The sequence below is a fragment of the Gobio gobio genome, assembly GCF_949357685.1.
Source record: "Gobio gobio genome assembly, chromosome: 5".
NCBI lineage: Eukaryota > Metazoa > Chordata > Actinopteri > Cypriniformes > Gobionidae > Gobio > Gobio gobio.
This window is the reverse complement of record NC_137101.1, coordinates 4,216,292-4,236,230: the sequence shown is the minus strand read 5'-3', so window position 1 is coordinate 4,236,230 and position 19,939 is coordinate 4,216,292. Positions and strand designations below refer to the sequence as shown.

The following is a 19,939-nucleotide window of genomic DNA, read 5'->3' as shown; positions in this document are numbered from 1 at the left end:
AGTGTAAGTGTAATCTAATTTAATTTATTCAGGGAAGACCAATATTAATTTACATTTGATTTCTTATTAAATGTCTTTAGTATTTCTTACCTCAATACTAATGTTAGACCTACCTGACAAATTGTTTTTAAAAACAAAAATGCACTGCATGATCAAATATTTAGGTGAGATAATTATATACATTTATTATATATATTTATTTGGGAAAGATGGCCTACAGTAGCCTTAAGTTATCTCATTTTCTAAAATAAACACTTGGTGGTTCTTCAAGATCTTGACTCAGTTAATTTAGAGTTAGTTTCATTTCTACAAATGGTGCAAACTCTGCAAGATTATAGATAAAAGATTGCCATTCCCCTGCCATTCTGTGATCGGCAATCGGCAGATCATGATCTTGGTGATCGGTAATCGATGATCGGCCCCAAAAATGCTGATCGGAGCATCTCTAGTTTCTGTACCGACCTGAAAATGTTTATTTCAATCGTCTTTGTTCAGTTGCATTTATTTTTTTATTAGTTTTTTTTATTTACTGAGTGTTTACTTGTCTTTAAAAATGCTTGAAATGTATATTAGGCTATTAGGTATTTTTAAACCATAGGCAAAAGTTGCTAGCCTGTTGATTTTTGTTCATGGTATTCAGCTACAATGAGATGTTTTGCAATAATAGCCTAATAATAAATTTGTTTTTTTACCCTATTGGAATCGAAATTAGGAATCGATAAACAGAATTGGAATCGTTAAAATTCAAACGATACCCAACATTTATGCATTTAGCAGCCCTAGTTATGACTCTAAAACTCTAGCAACCCTAGTTATGACTCTAAAACTCTAGCAACCCTAGTTATGACTCTAAAAACTATTAACTCATATACATTTAAATATTGTTAAAGACAGTCTGTAATAAAATAAGAACAAATAATAGAATTACGAGCAACAGCACAAATAAATACAATAAATACAAATGAAAAACAGTTCTTCTCATGTTTATGATGTAGGTCTAAACTAGATTTTCAGGTACAGAAATGGTAATCAAATGTAAAATATCACTGCATAGTCATCACTGTATAAACATAGATGTATAAAATAACTTATTAAAGTTATTCAGTCAAGAGCCATGAGTGATTTTTGTCATCTCGTATTTTATGAGAAAACCATTGAATGTGTAAAAGGAGAAAACACTCCCATTGACGATATTGTCTGGTTTTTCCTGTTATACGGTAGGGGGCGCTATTACGCATCACCTGAACGAGTGCAGAATTTGATCAAAACACAGACGAAGAAGAAACAGAAACAAGCAATCTCATATTCGCAGATTTATATGAAAATAATGCGATCATCAGCAATAAACATAAATCAAAACAGCCTAATGTTAGTGAATGAAATGTATCGATTCACATTAAATCAATTGTGCGAGAGTAAGGTAGAGAAAGAGAGACCATGTGACGTCACCCCTGTAACTTGTTTAAACACAACACACAGGGAAATGGCTTACCGAAAACATTCTGAAGTGTGGTTACACACCTGCAGCCAGTGCCAATTTTAATTTACCACCCACCCACACACACACACACACACACACACACACACACGCAAGCAGCGTGACGCTAGCGGTGTTATCAGCCTCTGCGATCTCACTATTTGAGCCACTCTGAGAGTCAATTCATGAGCATTTACCATTTCATTTGTGAAAAAAAACTATCGTCATATATCATAAACACACAGAAAATGACATCTCTTCAAGGCAACCCGTCAAAATAAAAGTTTGGTACTTGAAAAATATATTACTGCTGTATAGTAGAATTTAGATACGTCTAAAAAAACATATTCCATAGGGCCTTAAACATGTAGTTTATTTGTTTTTAGATTAGATTCTTTTAAAACGAAGGCCATATTGCACAAAAATGAAATAAAGTGCTCATAAGTTTATTTCATTTATATGTGCAATAGCATATGAGCACTTTATTTATTTATTTTTGGCCTTCGTTTGATAAATACACACTTATTTTTTTCTTTTCTTTAACTTTTAACTGTATACGTTGGAAAGTACATCATTTCGTTGTATGTTTGTTTGTTGTTTGTATGTAGTTTTTAATAAATAGTTGTTTAATTGTATAAGTTTCATGATTTCAATTAATTAGACATTCTTTTTGATTACTAAACTAAGGTAAACATGCCTAAATTACCGAAAAAAGGTACTGGTTAAAATGTGAATGGTACCCAACCCTAGTCGCGATACATGATCTGAGGGATTTGGAATTTAAGGAGGGCCAAAAGTGTACCGCTTTAAAGGAAAGGACTGGAATGTGGCACATTTATCACGATTATTATGTTTTCATAGTCGTTGGTTAATGGCTCGGCCCGAATGTTTGTGTTGTCCAGGAGATTTCAGGCCATTGTTGACTAGTTGGTCCACTTGTGAGCGCCAGATCAGATCTGGATTGCTCACTTTTACAACTTGTTTACAATGTTTTACTTTCATTTCAGTTTGCCCCACCTTAAAATAGCTGCTTATACAACCTCCATGGGCTGAATCCGTGGCCCGTTTCCTTGATCTGAAGCCATTGCCGTGTCCTCCAGTTGTTGCGCATGCCTGGATCACATGCAGCTGTTGACATGAGCGGTCAGAAGGGAGAGGGACTTCCACGGCTTGCTGCTCCTCAAGGACTTCTGCCCTTTGGGAGAAAAAGCCGTCCTTAAGTTCGCTTAAGGGAACAACCATTGTAGCTGTCAAGTGTGTGTAACCTTTCCCAGGCTGTCCTGTACACAGCGGGACAGCCAAAAACGTCCAGGGAAAGGTCAGCATGCACAAAATATCAGAAGTGAGCTAAGTAGGTTGTCTTGTTTGATATCTTGTGTAACTGTAGTCACGTTCTCGGGCATAGGATGTATTTATATCACAACTCTTTGAAGAGCACGAGGACAAACTGGATTTTTCTTCCTTCTGAAGAAAACGGTGCTTGTGCGAAATGCCACCATGATTCTGTTGGCCAGGACATTGCTATGCTAACACATGTTCAACAAACAAATAGCCTACATAACGACAGCCTTTTATTGCACAAAACAGTCACAGAATTGCTCATAACTGTTAGATTACAAACACTGCGGGTTACTTTTTTTTTCTATTGCAACTTTTTAAAAAATTAACTAATCAGTTAGTCAGTTATTGGACAACTATAGCCATCGGCCATATGGTCACACACTGTCAGTTTTTGGGATTGACAACTGCATTTATCTGCAGGTGTGAGACTCGAACAAGGGCAACCTTCTGGTCTCTCTTGAATCCAACACGGAAGTGACTTAAACTGCAATTCATCGACTGGCCACTAGAGACAGGCTCCAAAAGGGAGTCAATCCCATACACCCCCAACTTTACAGCAGAAAAACATGTTTACATCCTGGTACAAAAAGTGGTTTTGGTTTATACGGCTAATTTTGCCCTTCATGACAACTGTGAGGGGTAATTTTTTTCTAACTCATCCGTTTCAATTATATTAAGCCTTAAAGTGCTGCATAATTAAGGGCGTGGGCACTTTGAGTGACAGGTGGATTGCCACTGCTGTCACTACTAGTCGTTTGTCTTCTTTCTGTCTGCACCCACGTCCCGCCTCTTTGCCCATTTTTGGTTATCCGGGAGTGACGCCCTGCCAAGATGGCGACGGCAGGCTCCGCCCACTTTGGGCTTCAAAACTGCTATTCAGAAACCTACGGGTGACGTCACGGACACTACGTCCATTGTTTTATACCGTCTGTGGTTTCGAAATGTCCCGTTCAAACAGCGCGTCCATCGGTACTTGGCCGATCTCACGAACGATCGCAATTTGATGACTTCAGCACGTAAGGACATACACGACGCACTGGGATAATGATTTGGTGCCGCAGTCATGTCATCGCCGGTGTGGAATTACTATGACGTTTCGAGAAACAATTAAAAATTCGCTATTTGCCGTGTATGTTCCAAAGAAATCTCGCGTGGAGGAGCATTGACCAAAACATTTAATACGACCAACCTGATTCGGCAGTTTATGCTGCGTTCACACCAAACGCGAATAGAGCATCAGGAGCGAGTGATTTCAATGTTAAGTCAATGGAAAGGTGCGTTGACGCGAGTCTGGAAGTCCTGCGGTGCGATAGACGCGATTCAGCCGCATTCGCGCATCCAGTTCGCACAAACGACGCGAATTTGACGCGAATTGAGCGTCTTGCGCGAGTGGTGCTTTTTGTGCATTCATGCGTTTGAAGCGAATTCGCGTCTGACGCCCGAGTTAAAAAATTTGAACTTTGGCATCAATTCGCTCCGCGTTAACCAATCAGGAGCCTGCTTACTGCTGTCACGTGTTAAAGTGACGTGATGAGAAACTCTGCATAATTAAAAAAAATACTATTATTGTGTCATCAAATATAGTTTTAAGACTTTTTCAGGTGAGAATGTAGTTGTTTAAAGCTCAAATCTGTGGTTTATTTATAAAGAGAGCGCCTATTTAAAAAAAATTATCTTTTGTTTTTGGAGTTGTGAGATCCAGGCGATCACCGGGCGATCAGCGCTCATTAACCCCGGCGAGAGCAGCCTTTCCTCGGCTAGTCCTTCTGGCGTTTGCCGCTGGCTCTGATGTCCTGTAGGGGTTCGTCTTGTGTAGATCTAACAGGCGATCTTTGGTGTCATGAATCTATAATTTGTTTGCCAAATCGTTTTGACTGAGGGCAAAGTGAAGTGTCATAACTTAATTTTTTTAGGATATTTAAATATACATGCAGTGAAGATAATGTAGGTAGTGCATGGCCTGGAGCACATTTGTGTGGCTATTAATGTTTAATATATATTCTTAATGAAAATGAAAAGAGGCAGAGTGGTGTTTTATGACATATTTCTCCTGGAGCGCCTTGAACGCGCGTCACTTCAAACGCTCGATTTATACACGCGTCCAATTCGCTGTGAATGGATTCAAAATGTTCAAGCTTCCAACTAGATGTGATTTTGACGCTCTATTCGCGTTTGGTGTGAACGCAGCCTTAAGAACGAGCCACCGCGAGACGTATGGCGAATATGAAAAACTGCTGAATATCCGCCAGAGTTCAGATTTTTCAACTTTCAACTACGTCAAACGCTCAATTCGCGCCGTCTCATTGACGCGAATCGCACCACAGAATGTCTATTCGCGTCTTTGCATTGACTTAACATGTAAATCACTTGCGCTTAACGCTTCATTCGCGTCATTAGTGTAAATAGAATCTAGTTGCTTTTTACACTTGGTGTAAATAGCAATTATTGCTAAGAAAATATGCTATTTAACAGTGTTAATTTTGACAGCAAATTTTGATTTAGTTTTAGTCATAGTCTTTTGACTAAAATGCCATTTAGTTTTAGTCATATTTTAGTCACCTGAATTGTTTTTAGTTTTAGTCTAGTTTTAGTCGACTAAATATCATAAGATTTTAGTCGACTAAATCTACTGTAGATTTAGTCTCCTAAAATCTAATGACTTTAGTTAAATTGCAATATAATTCAAGCTCCATTTAATTTTGACATCATTTTGTTTTTGACATTAAAAATACACGTAAGAGAGCTTGTTTTTTTTAAAACATCTATATAGTTTTTATAACTTTATTTCTTTTAGTTAGTAGGCCATATCAGGTAAAGCTAAAGCTTCAAATAAGTTTGTTTATTTATTTATTTATTTTTAGTTAACATTTATTTGATTTCAAGTAATTATTTTTTTTAATGGTTTTAGTTAACTATTATAACCCTGATACTTTATTGAATATGTGTCAAATACTGGTCTTTCCTCCTGACTAAGAATTAAATGGGAATTAAATGAAATATACAGTTTATTGTGTAACCAAATACGAATATACTGTATAATGAGTGACTTTTAAATTATAAACAAGCTCGAAATACACCGGGACTCTTATTTTGAATTGTCTGCTGCGCCTCTGTTGCATTTGCAGGAGCTCATTCAAGTTCAGGAGATAAAATATGCATTGTTACAACCGTCTAAAACATATTACTATATAATCATCATAAAGTAAACATTGTCATTATTCATCAGCATTATTAAATTAAATTATTCGTCAACGAAATTAACACTGCAAAACACATGCAAATAATAAACTTACAGCTGCACAATTTGAGGGATCATTCTTGTCTGTAGCATAAACGGTGTGGGACGAGCTACATGCCAACGTTTAATGCTTAGGGTCAGTATAAACATAGTAGTGATGTCTGTCTAATAATGTGTATAATATGGTGCTGGAGGTCTGGCAGACAAGCTAGAGTCAAACCCAACTGCAGTCTGAATGAGAGGAGAAGCTGTTGTTGACACAAGGGTTGACATCCTTTACCATATGTGCAAATAGAGCAGTGCCAGCGCAACACCGTGAGGAGTTTTGTTGTTGTTGTTTTGTTGTTGAATCGAATATATAATATGAATTTCTCTTTCTTGCAGGTCACGCATTACAAACAGTACCCACCCAACACTAGCAAGGTGTATTCATACTTTGAGTGCCGTGAGAAGAAGCCAGACCCTACCAAGCCTAGGAAAGTCAAATACGAAAAGACGGTCTTCTATGGGCTTCAGTACATTCTCAACAAATACTTAAAAGGTACGTTGGTCATGGCTGTCAGTGCGGATTTAACTTGTAAATGGAAAAACGCAGCCCCGCTGGTAATTTCGGGGTTGTGTTCAAGCTCAAGAATGCAGCTTTCCCTCCAAACTTACAGGCAGTTTGCTTCATTCGGCTCATGAGCAGGCTGAAAAATAATAACACTGCTTGTTCCAACAGAAAAAAAAAATGACTTCCTCGTGATTGAGCCAGTGTTTAACGACCGATCATGATGGTAGTAGAGTTATAGTCTAAGAAAACAAAGCGGTTTAAGTGTGTGCGACTAGCAGTCTAGTTTGAGGTTGTTGTTCTTGCATGCCGATCAAATGTGCCACATTTATAAAGGAATTTAGTCTATTTTTACACTGTAAAGGATTTCATGGTGCGCTGGGTTGACGGCTTTAGAAATTGTGTTATAGAATGAAACGAGACAATAGAGCATCTGCTCTTTAACCCACAAACGACAGCTGCCCCGAAATACAGTTTGGTTCACAGCTTCAGTCTGGATTCGGCATTTTTGAAAATGTACCTCTGGCAACGTTTTTGCAAACCTCCAAAATACGTACCAATATGTACATATCTCTGCAGTTTCAAAGTGAAATGAACACTAGAGGCAGTAAAACAGCAAGCACTTTTTATCGTTTTTTTTGTACCATGTAAATGAATACATTTTGGAGTTTGCGTCACTTAACCTGCTCCATATGCTCTGCTTTTTTTATATAACAAGCTTGCTCAGTAGCTCAGCTGGTACAGATTTGTACTTGTAATAATGAAAGCTCAGGTACGAATCCCGTGAAAGATAAGTCATGATAAAAGAGCTCAAAGATGAGTTCACACAAGCTAAAAATACATGGTTACTATTGTATTTTTGTCACATTTGCTTTTGTTAACACTATCGGGTAGGTTTAGGGTTTAGTGTAGGTGTACGTTAAAAAAACAATGTCACAAAACGTCAGATTGACGCTCATCTGTTCCGGAAAAAAACGAAGCTTTTGGCGCCACCCAATGGACATTTCACTTTGAAACTGCAGTGATATGTACATATTGGTACGTATTTTGGGGTTTGCAAAAACGTTGCCGGAGGTAAATTTTCGCAATGAGACCAGGCTGGAATTGTTCCAGTGCTATTTTGTGGTGTGTGTTACTCTAGTCTCACAGTTGCCCCCTCTGTTTTTGCGCTCACAGGACAGGTTGTCACACCAGAGAAGATTCAGGAAGCCAAGGAGGTCTACCGGGAACACTTTCAGGATGACGTTTTCAACGAAAAGGGATGGAATTACATTTTGGAGGTATGGAGAAACTCGTCTCTTTGAGTTGTCTGTCCGTGCCGAATGTTCAGTAACATCTCTCATGTGATATCACTGCAGAAATACAAAGGTCACCTGCCCATCGAGATCAAGGCTGTGCCGGAGGGAAGTGTTATCCCGCGTGGGAATGTGCTGTTCACCGTAGAAAGCACTGATCCGGAGTGCTACTGGCTCACTAACTGGGTCGAGGTGAGGCATGACCATAAACTGATCCCTACAGTTATTTTTATATTTATCCAACGCTTTTATCTGAAGATGCTTACTTTGCATTCTAGGTATGTTTTTTTTTTTTTTGTCAGTATATGGGTTTTAGCTCCCATGGGAACACAAAGCTAATGCATTCTCTTCTAGTTATGATGGTCTGGGGCCAATATTAGGACCAATATTGGGCCAGTCATTACATTTAATTTATGTACACTTTTATACCTAGCAAGCTTAAACATTTATATTTTTATGACATATTAGTGTTGTTGAAAGGATTAGTTCACTTCAAAATGAACATTTCCTGATATTTTACTCACCCCCATCTCATCTCATGTTCGTGTCTTTCTTTCTTCAGTTGAAAAGGAATGTTTTTTGAGGAAAACATTCCAGGATTTTTCTCCACATAATGGACTTCAATGGCAACCAATAGTTGAAGGTCCAAATCAATGCAGTTTCAAAGGAAGGGCTTCGGAGGCTCTGCACGATCCCAGATGAGGAATAGGGTCTTATCTAGCCAAACCATCGGAACAATCGGCTTGTTTTAAGCGCAGAACACACTTCAATCCGAGTTCCCACACGAAATATATGAAGTATTCAGTCCATTTTATCACGAAATTAAAACATTAAATGCCGCTTTGACGCTCTTTAATGTGGCGTGACTCTGTATAGGCGTGCGCGTGAGCGCGATCATCTGTGAGCTCGATCGATTATCTCTTCCTAAAGAATAAACATGAATGAACATCTGAAGGTATGTTGAGGATACATTACAACTGTCATGTATCAAATGTGGTTTAATCGCTCAATCAGTGTTTCAACGGCGGAAAGACCTCAATATAACTGCTTGTAAACTAAACAATGTCATGTAAAGTTAGCATCACATTTACCTCCGGCAGTCATTCAGTGTCCACAGAATTTTATTCACTAGAGAAATCAACTCTTTCACTAAATATATGACCTATATTAGCCGTTATATTCATTATATTCTACTTAGCCTGTTATGTCTGGATTGTTTCATGTATGTTTAAATAAACCTGTCATGGAAATACTAAAAGATTATATTTCAACAACAAATTGGAGAAAAAACTATTTTATTATTAGATTTAGAAGTTATTGCAAAAACTGCCTTATGTGAAGTTTACATGTTTGCGTACTATGCTACTTAAGTGTTGATTATTAAACCTAAAAATAAATAGCAACTGAATTTAGGCTAATAGTTTTGGCTCTGTTGTTAACCTTTAATATTAATGTGCAAGTAAGGGCTCCCTATAGTTTACAGCAATATCTTTAATAAACTTTTAGTTACAATTTAATTCATTAAAGGACAGACACTTTTTTTTTCAGTAAATCACTGTTTAATAAAAATAAATAAAAAGCAATTTTGTAAAACTGCTGTACCGAACCGTGACTTCAAAACCTTCCATCCTTCGGATGAGACGTTAAACCGAGGTCCTGACTCTCTGTGGTCATTAAAATCCCAGGATGTCCTTCGATAAAGAGTAGGGGTGTAACCCCGGCATCATGGCCAAATTTGCCCATTGGCCCCTGTCCATCATGGCCTCCTAATCATCCCCATATATATATATACGATTGGCTTCATCACTCTGTCTCCTCTCCACCAATCAGCTGGTGTGTGGTGGCCGTTCTGGCGCAAAATGGCTGCCGTTTCATCATCCAGGTGGAGCTGCACATTGGTGGTGGTTGAGGAGATTCCCCCTTCTATGTAAAGCGCTTTGATTGCCTAGAAAAGCGCTATATAAATGTAACAAATTATTATTAATTGCACAACGAACCCGTCAGTTTTGTGTACCGTTACACCCCTTGTAATCACATCGGAAAGGTCACGCTAGACGTAAGCAGAAGTACCGCCCCCGTGTTTACAAAGCGCTCGTGTGAAGACTAACAAACATCCTTTAGCAAAAAAAGGTAAAACAACGATGTCGGATGATTTTGAAGTTGGAGTGTTTTTTTGGTAAAGGCCGTTTGTATTAGTCTTTGTACGTTCGCTTGGGGCGGCACTTCTGCCTACGTCTAGCGTGACCTTTCCGACGTGATTACAAGTACAAATCAATTTAAATTGTAATGTAGATGCATTTTCTGTGAAGCTGCTTTGAAATTATATGTATTGTGAAAAGCGCTATACAAATAAAATTGAATTGAATTGATTACGCAATCCATGGCGCGTCACAGAGCAGCACAAGATGAGCAATTTAGGTTAAATGTCCTGAAAATGTCAGATGGTTTGGCTAGATAAGACCCTGTCTGGGATCGCGCCCTTCCTTTGAAACTGCATTGATTTGGACCTTCAACCGTTGGTTCCCATTGAAGTCCATTAAATGGAGAAAAGTCCTGGAATGTTTTCCTCAAAAAATGTAATTTCTCTTCGACTGAAGAAAGCAAGACACGAACATGAGGTGAGATGGGGGTGAGTAAAATATCAGGAAATGCTCATTTTGAAGTGAACTAATCCTTTAATGCTGCCAATTGAAACATCCCCAAGGTAGGATTATCTGTAGATTACAGCTGGACAATTAATCATTATAAAAGGATGCCATCTCATTCCTAAATGACAGCGATTCGGCCATACAGTATGTCTAGACAAGTACGATCACAGTGAACATTCAGATCAGTGTTCGCACTGCCAGGATGTAATCAAATTAATTATACTATGAAACTACTGGGCCAACATTTTTTTATATATATACTGTATATATATAAAGATTATTATTCCAGAATCCATTAAAAAAGCTAGCCTTGAAATTGCATTTCAATCTGAACTATTTAGTTCTCATTCAGAATATAAACATATCTGTAATGCAAAATACTAAATATGATTCATACCTTATTTGGCACTGTATTTTAGGCACAGAACACACATAATTTATGAACCACTAGTGGCGTAAACAGTAGGGCGTCTGTGATGCTCTTTTGGTTCTGAGGATTTATATATAATTGGGTAATAATTACAGTTTACATTTCTCACTGTAATGACTACAGCGTTTTCCAAACGTTCGGATCTGACTATTTCTGTCAAACTTCCTGTAGCCGATCGTGTAAACAGTGACATGTCATGCCACACAAGGATTTAGCATCAAATCTGCCGAGTCATGCTGACATCCCTACATCCAGCTCCACTTTGGACAGTCATTATGATAGGTCGCTAGTTTTGTCATTTGTATAGTTATTTGTATATTCAAAGCAGATTTAATTGTGTAAGGGATGAGTTTGCTTTTACAAATGGCTTTGAATGTATGGCAAACATGTCATGTGTAGATGATAAATTTAGACTGTGTGTGTGTGTGTGTCCGTATGCCCTTGGCTCTCAGAACACACTGTCACCACATATCTATTCTCCGGTGAATTCAGGAGATTGTAAGCACACGTCTACTTCCTTTATGATGGCCATGAGAAGGCGCTGATGCGTACAATTAAGTGAACTGTTTGGAGACTTTATAAGACAACATTTATTCTGATAATTGAAATATTTAGGATATGCTTCCCTTAAACCTTCACTCCCATTCCAGCGGTCATCTTTTGTGCTGTGAGGGTGGAGAGAATCTCTTGCTTGCGATAGTCACACATATTAGTTTGGCTTTACAAGATGCACATCTCTGCACAAAGTCAGATTTTTAGTTAATGATATTTAAGTGCGATACTCGTTGAAGACTTTGAAAGCACACAGGCCATTGCACCTGATTAATGCAAGAAAGCTGTTTGGATCACTTTGATAACCATCAGTCTGATAAATTCGGTATTCACCACGCTAGCAAAGTGTCAAAGTGAAATCATAATTGACCCCATTCATGCCAAATTCCAAGTGCCAAATCTGAGTAAAAATCAATGTTGGCGAGTGCATGAAACGGTAATCGAACGATTATCAAATCGCAAAGGTTGCAATTTAATTACATGACTATATAGTCTGATGAGCTGCTGTGAGTTTGGGACACTTATAACGTGCATTTGAAAATGCAACATGCAACCATTTTTCCAGAATTGTAATGAGGAATGGTTTATAAACATGTTTATAAGCCTTAAGGTCTGTGGTTTTCCGCCAAAATAAAAGCTCTATGGTTTAACGTTTGAACGCAAATATATTTTTACTGTATTCTTTTTTTTGTCCGGATTTTCCTGATCTTATTGTGCACAATTCATGACTTTATTAGGTTATGTGAGCTATTAAATAGCTATAACATGTTCAACAATAGCCCGATAGCTATTGAGGCTTTGTTTTAAGACATTAGATACTCTATTGTAATACATAACGCCCATCCAATCATTTCCTGATGGATAAAATCAAGCCTCGCCCTACATTTCCCTACGTTCTCAGTGAATACATCAAGTTATTGAAGTAAAATAGGTTGCGACGTTAATTGCCACATTCTACAATGACAAACGTATAAAAAAGAGGATTGTGGGTTTTTGCAGAATCAGAAGTTAGCAGTGGTTTGGGACAAATTAACTCTTGGGATTGTCCAAGAATCTCATTTCACATGAGCTGTTGAATTGAGTCCATGTGATTGGGACACTGGGATGTTTCTTGTACACATAGAGCATCAGGGCTTATCAGGTTATATATGCAGTATGATAATATTGACTTGACCGGCTGGTCTTAAACAAAGCATTTCTGCTCGTATGAGTCCAGCAAACCCTCTGTGTTAACTGTGTGTTAACACTTCCCAATCACTCGGGTGGCATGAAGCGGGACTTTAGGTTGTTTTTGGATTCGGGTTCCAGCTGACTTCACCAGCATTAGCTTCGTTTTTGCCACTTTCACATGATACTAGACCCTGACTGGTCTGCGGCTATGCCGCCCCATACACAACAAACTGCGATGACCTTTCTATCAGAACCAGCATTAACTTCTTGAGCAATCTGAGCTCCAGTAGCTCGTCTGTTTGATCGGCCCACACGGGCCAGCCTTCGCTCCCCACGTGCATCAGTGAGCCTTGGCCGCCCATGACCCTGTGGCCGGTTCTCCACTGGTTCTTCCACTTTTGATAGAGACTGACCACTGCAGACCGGGAACATCCCACAAGAGCTGCAGTTTTGGAGATGCTCTGACCCAGTCGTCTAGCCGTCACAATCTGGCCCTTGTCAAACTCGCTCAAATCCTTACGCTTGCCCATTTTTCCTGCTGCTAACACGTCAACTCTGAGGACAAAATGTTAACTTTTTAATAAATCCCACCCACTAACAGGTGAGGAACTTCACCGTATTGTTATTCACTTCACCGTATTATCACTGCCACCTAGGGCTGGGCGATATGGCCAAAAAAAATCAAATCTCGTTGGTTGAATGGCGATACACGGTATATATCCCGGTATTATCTATGTTTTTCTATTTGGATAAAATAAAATCTATATTTATTTTAATAATAATTTTATTCCACATCCTGCCCAATGATGTCCTAAAAACAATATTGATATTGAAGGCTATAAAGATACTTTTTTTTTTTTTATAATTTTGATATAAATCACTAAACTAAAAATGTAGGAAGGGTAGTGCACTTAAGCCATTTTATAATTAAATATATGAACACAAGGGGCCCTATCTTGCACCCAGCGCAATTGACTTTGTACACCGACGCATGTGTCATTCCTATTTTGCACCCGCGCAAAGCGCGCTTTTCCCTCCACAGAAGCACGTCGCTAAACTAGTGAATGAACTTGCGCTCCCTGGGCGGTTCAGCGCAAAAAAGGAGGCGTGTTCCGGCGCAAACAATCCCTGGTGCTATTTTGCTGTTCCATTAAACAATTGCGCCACTGACCAGAAAAAACCTAGTCTAAAGTCAGTGGCGCGTTGCGCGTTGTTCATTATGCTATTTTAAGGGCGCATGCTTGACCATAATGTATAGCGTGCACAACGCGCATACACTTTGCTCATGTAACCTACACAGATGCAACAGTTATTTTTGCAAATCATAAATTGTTACACTAAAAAAATATTAACACATGAGATGACGGAAATCATTGTGGTGTGCCACGAAGATGTGAAAAAAATAGGCATAAATCTAGCTTACAAATGATTCAGGCTAATTGTAATAATTAAGGATAAGACCTGTTTGCCCAATAGTGGCAAGACATATATGTATATAAGGACATCTGACAAATTGGTTTGTCCGTCAAGAACCAGGAAAAAAAATCGACTGAAAAACTGAAAAAACTGAAAGACTGAAAAAAAAAAGACTGTGAAATCACCTTTACCATAATGTACAACATTACAACTTCACTTCTCTGTCTTTCACTGCTCTTACAAGAACATCAGTCTCCTCGGCTGTGAACCGCTCCTGGCGTGCGCCTGGTAAATACGCCATAATAATAGCAATCTATAATGGAACTTGCGCACCTGCTTTTAAAGGGAATGTTGGATGACGCTCGGATTGGTTTATTCACGTTACGCCCAAACCACACCTATGAATAATGAAGCTACTTCAGACCAACCCATTTTAGATTTGCGCCGGGCGCAAGAGCCATTTATCCCGCCGGGAAAATAGCAACAGCGCCGAGACCCGCCCACAAAGTTACTTGCGCTTCACGCTTTGACACTTGCGTTTCAGATCGTTAAAATGGGGCCCAAGAAGCTTTTTAAACATTATGCATAACTAATGATACTATTCATCATAAAATGTATACAGAGTAGGCCTAATTAGGAAATGTTGTTAGCTATAATAGTTGAATATGATTTACTTATTGATTTGTGCCAATAGTAAACGAAAATGCACTTGTATTTATCTGCAAAAGGTTCACATACAGGAGCTTTCAGCAGTGTTAATGTATAACTAGTCGTCTATTTTGAAGATACACATGCGCATAAACAATGAAAGCTGCCAGAAGTTTTTGCCCAAACTTCAAAGACACATTTAAATGATTAAAACTAGAGGCATATCTTAACTTTAATGTTACTTCAATCATGCAAACTACCTATATACAGCATGTTATTATGCATATGTGTTTGGGACTGAGGGGAGCCCGGGCGCATTTGAAGCAGATAAATGCTGTCAATAATAAATAAAAGCACGAGACGTACTGGGGTCGGAGAAGAACACCGGAAAATGTTACCGAATGGACAATATTCGTGTGTATTTGCAATATACACTAGCCTGGATGCCAGCCGAATTTAGCCCCGCCCACAAAATGTTTTGCTCGGGCAATTCGGTCTGGACTCGCTCCATAGAGGAGGAATTATGCCCGAACAGAAACTGTTCGGACCAATGAAATTGTCAGGGCGGGCTTTAGACGATGATTGACAGATGATCAACAGTAACGTAATCATCCACGTCATCAGAGCGCGCTTGGGTTGAATTTGCTCTTATCCTAAACTGAGAAATTGTTCGTATATGCGTTCACCTTCACTATTTCTCTCAGAAACGATGATCGTGTTGGTAAGTACTCTGTGTATCCTTAAATAATTTTATTACTGGCAAAGATCGTTTACACTCATCTTTTTCTTGTAACGTTACTTAATCCAGCGTGCGTGCAGACAGGGTTTCCAAGTGTTTTTGCAATGTCGCGCACAATTGCTACTCAAAACTATAGCCCAAAACTATAACTTTCCGGGGGGTTCTCCGGAAAAAAATGGCGTTTGGTTGGCAAAATATGTTATTTTGGCAAGGTTGCCTGCTAAAATTCGCATTCCTGGGTTTATATAATCACATAATTGTGGTCGCTTCAACCCGTGGACATGGAGAAAAACACGGACTTGGTAACACAGTGCAGTTGAGTTCTGTTGACATTTGACAACTAACGTTACGCGTCGCTCCGTTGCTCTGATTGGTTGTGGGTCTATCCAATTGAGGTCTTTCCTGGCTCGGTTGAAACACGCCCCATAATCAAAGCTCAATGGAGCGGTACCAGACTCATATTCTGACTAGAATTGAGTATGGCCACGCCAGGCTAAATATACACGTCATCGATGCGTCGTTGCATCCCTAATCTACTGTATATATCGATTTAAACGGTATTGCCTCATTCCATATCGTTTCTAAAAACTATATCGATATATATTGTACAAACTCGATATACCACCCAGCCCTAGTGCAACCTAGTTTTATCATGAACAGTGGTCAAATATCGAAGCTGGAGACTTTAATCTTTCTAATGATACCCAGTTTGTCCAGATCAAGTTAGAGTGTGATGTTTTAATGTGCAGTGAAAGTAGAAGAAAAATAAACTTGGGCCGTCTGGCATCTTTGAACGTAGGGATTAAATGGTTTCACAAACTAAAAATTGTTTCATAATTTCTAAAATAATCTGTTGAAATGATGTGTTTGTCTCCTCAACAGACCATCCTGGTTCAGTCGTGGTATCCCATCACCGTCGCGACTAACTCACGAGAACAGAAGAAGATTCTGGCCAAGTATCTCATGGAAACGTCAGGAAGCCTGGTGGGACTGGAATATAAACTGCACGACTTCGGCTACAGAGGGGTTTCATCTCAAGAGGTGCTGCTACACGTCATTTGAAGTGCTTGTTTACTTTTACCCAAACCCCACAAATCTGATTTAAGCACCACACTGGTCAAATAGACCTGGGTTAGTACATAGTTGGGATGTCTAAGATGAGACTCTATCCAAGTCAAAAGTATCTCCTTACTGTAAATACCAAGCATTATATACTAGGGCTGGGTAAAAATTTCTCGATTTTAATTTATTCTCACTTTTACAAAACAATATCGATTCTTAAATCCTAAGAATCGATTAGTCATCCTGTTTTCAGTTAATGAATGAAATAAACATAGTAGCATGCCTCCCATCCAATAAATCGCAATAATCTTTGTGCTTTATTACTATTGATGTGTCTCAGATTTCAAATTACGTCCATTTTTTTTTTTTACGAAATTCAAAAACATAAACCGTTTTGGCGCTGTGGCGCGAGATCGCTCAGCTCAAGAGAAGCGGAAGTGCGGAGCAAACATGAGCGGATCTTCTCTTCCGCCATATATCAGTAACAGCGCGAAATAAACACGAATGAGCTTCTGAAAGTGTGTTAAAAGATACAGGACAACTTACCGAAATCCATATCATGTCACATAGAATCACTCAATCAGTGTTTCAACCGCAGAAAGATTGTAAATGTCATGTAACGTCACATTTTCCTCAGAAAAACCATATCCAGCGTCCATAAACTCGTTAGTCAGCTAGAAAAATTAACTCTAGAGTGGAGCATTTTGCTAATTATATGCACCACATTAAATAGGATATTGTCATTTTTAATGTTCTTCAATAATTAATGCATGTATGAATAAATCTGGCAAGTTTTTATGACAGCCACCATTTAAATTTTTATATTTCAAAAAACGAATTGGAGCAGAATTATGATTATGTAATTGTAAAGTTAATATTATAACTTTATTATTATAAAAAAAAAAAAACATAATTAAGTGTCATTTAAATGTGTTTGTATACAAATCTGTTCATTTTTACCTTCAATATTAGGAGCCTAATGGGTAACACTTTAGAATAATGGTCATAAGTTAACATTAACTAATACTGAACTGCACTTATAAAGCGCTTATTAATCTTTGTTAATGTTAATTTCAACATTTGCTAATGCTTTATTTAAATCTAGTTAACATTAGTTAATGCAATGTGAACTAACATGAACAAACCATGAACGGCTGTATTTATATTAACTAACGTTAACAAAGATGAACAAATACAGTAACAAATGTACTGCTCATGGTTAGTTCATGCTAGTTAATACATTAACTAATGTTAACTAATGACCATTATTCTAAAGCGTTACCGGCTGATGTAGTATCAACTGACTTCCATAGTTTACAACATTAGTTCAGAAATGTGTTTTCCTTGAGAACATTTTCCATGTATTATACCTGATACATATCCAAAATAATCGATATTGAATTGAATCGAAAGCTTGTGAATCGAAATCGAATCGAATTGGGAAATTTGTGTCAATACCCAGCCCTATTATATACATACAGTACATATCAAGCATCCTCCAGCCCTGTAGTTTTCTCTCAATGGTTTAATTTCTGCACTAGCTATGCATTTATACTCGTGTCTCGTTTTCAGACGGCTGGAATCGGAGCATCTGCACACTTGGTAAACTTCAAGGGAACAGACACTGTGGCTGGGATCGGCGTTATCAAGAAGTACTACGGCACCAAAGACCCGGTTCCTGGTTACTCAGTACCAGCTGCAGAACACAGGTGAGCTTGATGATAGTCAATCACACAGCTTAGCGATGGTTCACTCAAAAGCAATAGTTATAGGGTGCGTCTCATTCAGTTCCCGAGCTCGTGAATCAGTATATCGTGTGCACTAATTCGGGCACATTGGGACACTGATGACTCTATTTCCGGCGACGTGACAACTTCCTCATTACTGGTATTTATGAACAACAGCAGAGCTGATATCTTTGACATTACTTATAATGTTATTTAAAGTACATTATGATAAATACTTATACTTGAATACATATACGTGCAACATTTCAGCCTTAAATAAATTATAAATGTTAACACATTGCGTACCGTTTTCGGTCGTTATGTGTAGTGAGTTGGCTCATGTGATTTAGGTTTTGCGCTACAGAGCTTCCGTTAAGGGAACTTAGTGAGCATCGATGCACCCTGGCATTGTGGGACGCTTTAGGGAGCAAAGTTTCAGTGCACTGGAAGGATTCTGCGATTTTTAGATTGCCCTTAAAATGGCCGACTCCTTGATCAGTGCCCTGACTACTGAACTAGGGAGCTGATTGAGACGCACACATAGCCTGTAGGGGTTACCTTTTACTATGTAGTAAGTGAAGTTTTAAAGGGATAGTTCACCCAAAAATTAAAATTAGCCCATGATTTACTCTCCCTCTAGTCATCCTAGGTGTATATGACATTATTCATCATAAAAGAGCATCCATCCATCATAAAAGTGCATCCATCCATCATAAAAGAGCATCCATCCATCATAAAAGAGCATCTATCCATCATAAAAGTGCATCTATCCATCATAAAAGAGCATCCATCCATCATAAAAGAGCATCTATCCATCATAAAAGAGCATCCATCCATCATAAAAGTGCATCTATCCATCATAAAAGAGCATCCATCCATCATAAAAGTGCATCTATCCATCATAAAAGAGCATCTATCCATCATAAAAGTGCATCCATCCATCATAAAAGAGCATCTATCCATCATAAAAGTGCATCTATCCATCATAAAAGTGCATCCATCCATCATTAAAGTGCATCCATCCATCATAAAAGAGCATCTATCCATCATAAAAGTGCATCTATCCATCATAAAAGAGCATCTATCCATCATAAAAGAGCATCTATCCATCATAAAAGTGCATCTATCCATCATAAAAGAGCATCTATCCATCATAAAAGTGCATCTATCCATCATAAAAGAGCATCTATCCATCATAAAAGAGCATCTATCCATCATAAAAGAGCATCTATCCTTAATAAAAGTGCATCTATCCATCATAAAAGAGCATCTAACCATCATAAAAGTGCATCTATCCATCATAAAAGAGCATCTATCCATCATAAAAGTGCATCCATCCATCATAAAAGTGCCTCTATCCATCATAAAAGTGCATCCATCCATCATAAAAGAGCATCTATCCATCATAAAAGAGCATCTATCCATCATAAAAGAGCATCTATCCATCATAAAAGTGCATCCATCCATCATAAAAGAGCATCTATCCATCATAAAAGTGCATCTGTCCATCATAAAAGTGCATCCATCCATCATAAAAGTGCCTCTATCCATCATAAAAGTGCATCCATCCATCATAAAAGTGCATCCATCCATCATAAAAGAGCATCTATCCATCATAAAAGTGCATCTATCCATCATAAAAGAGC

The 19,939-nt window shown here is 38.4% G+C and overlaps 1 protein-coding gene across 1 annotated transcript in view; it reads left to right on the top strand.

Annotated features, from left to right (window-relative positions):
- nampt1 (nicotinamide phosphoribosyltransferase 1) overlaps positions 1 to 19,939 on the top strand; it is a 45,196-nt gene that overhangs the window by 6,133 nt on the left and 19,124 nt on the right. Inside the window, exons 2-6 of the mRNA XM_079818200.1 lie at positions 6,441 to 6,597; positions 7,783 to 7,886; positions 7,965 to 8,093; positions 16,387 to 16,545; positions 18,139 to 18,275. Coding sequence (XP_079674326.1) covers positions 6,441 to 6,597; positions 7,783 to 7,886; positions 7,965 to 8,093; positions 16,387 to 16,545; positions 18,139 to 18,275 — 686 coding nt within the window. The remainder of the gene's footprint in view (positions 1 to 6,440; positions 6,598 to 7,782; positions 7,887 to 7,964; positions 8,094 to 16,386; positions 16,546 to 18,138; positions 18,276 to 19,939) is intronic.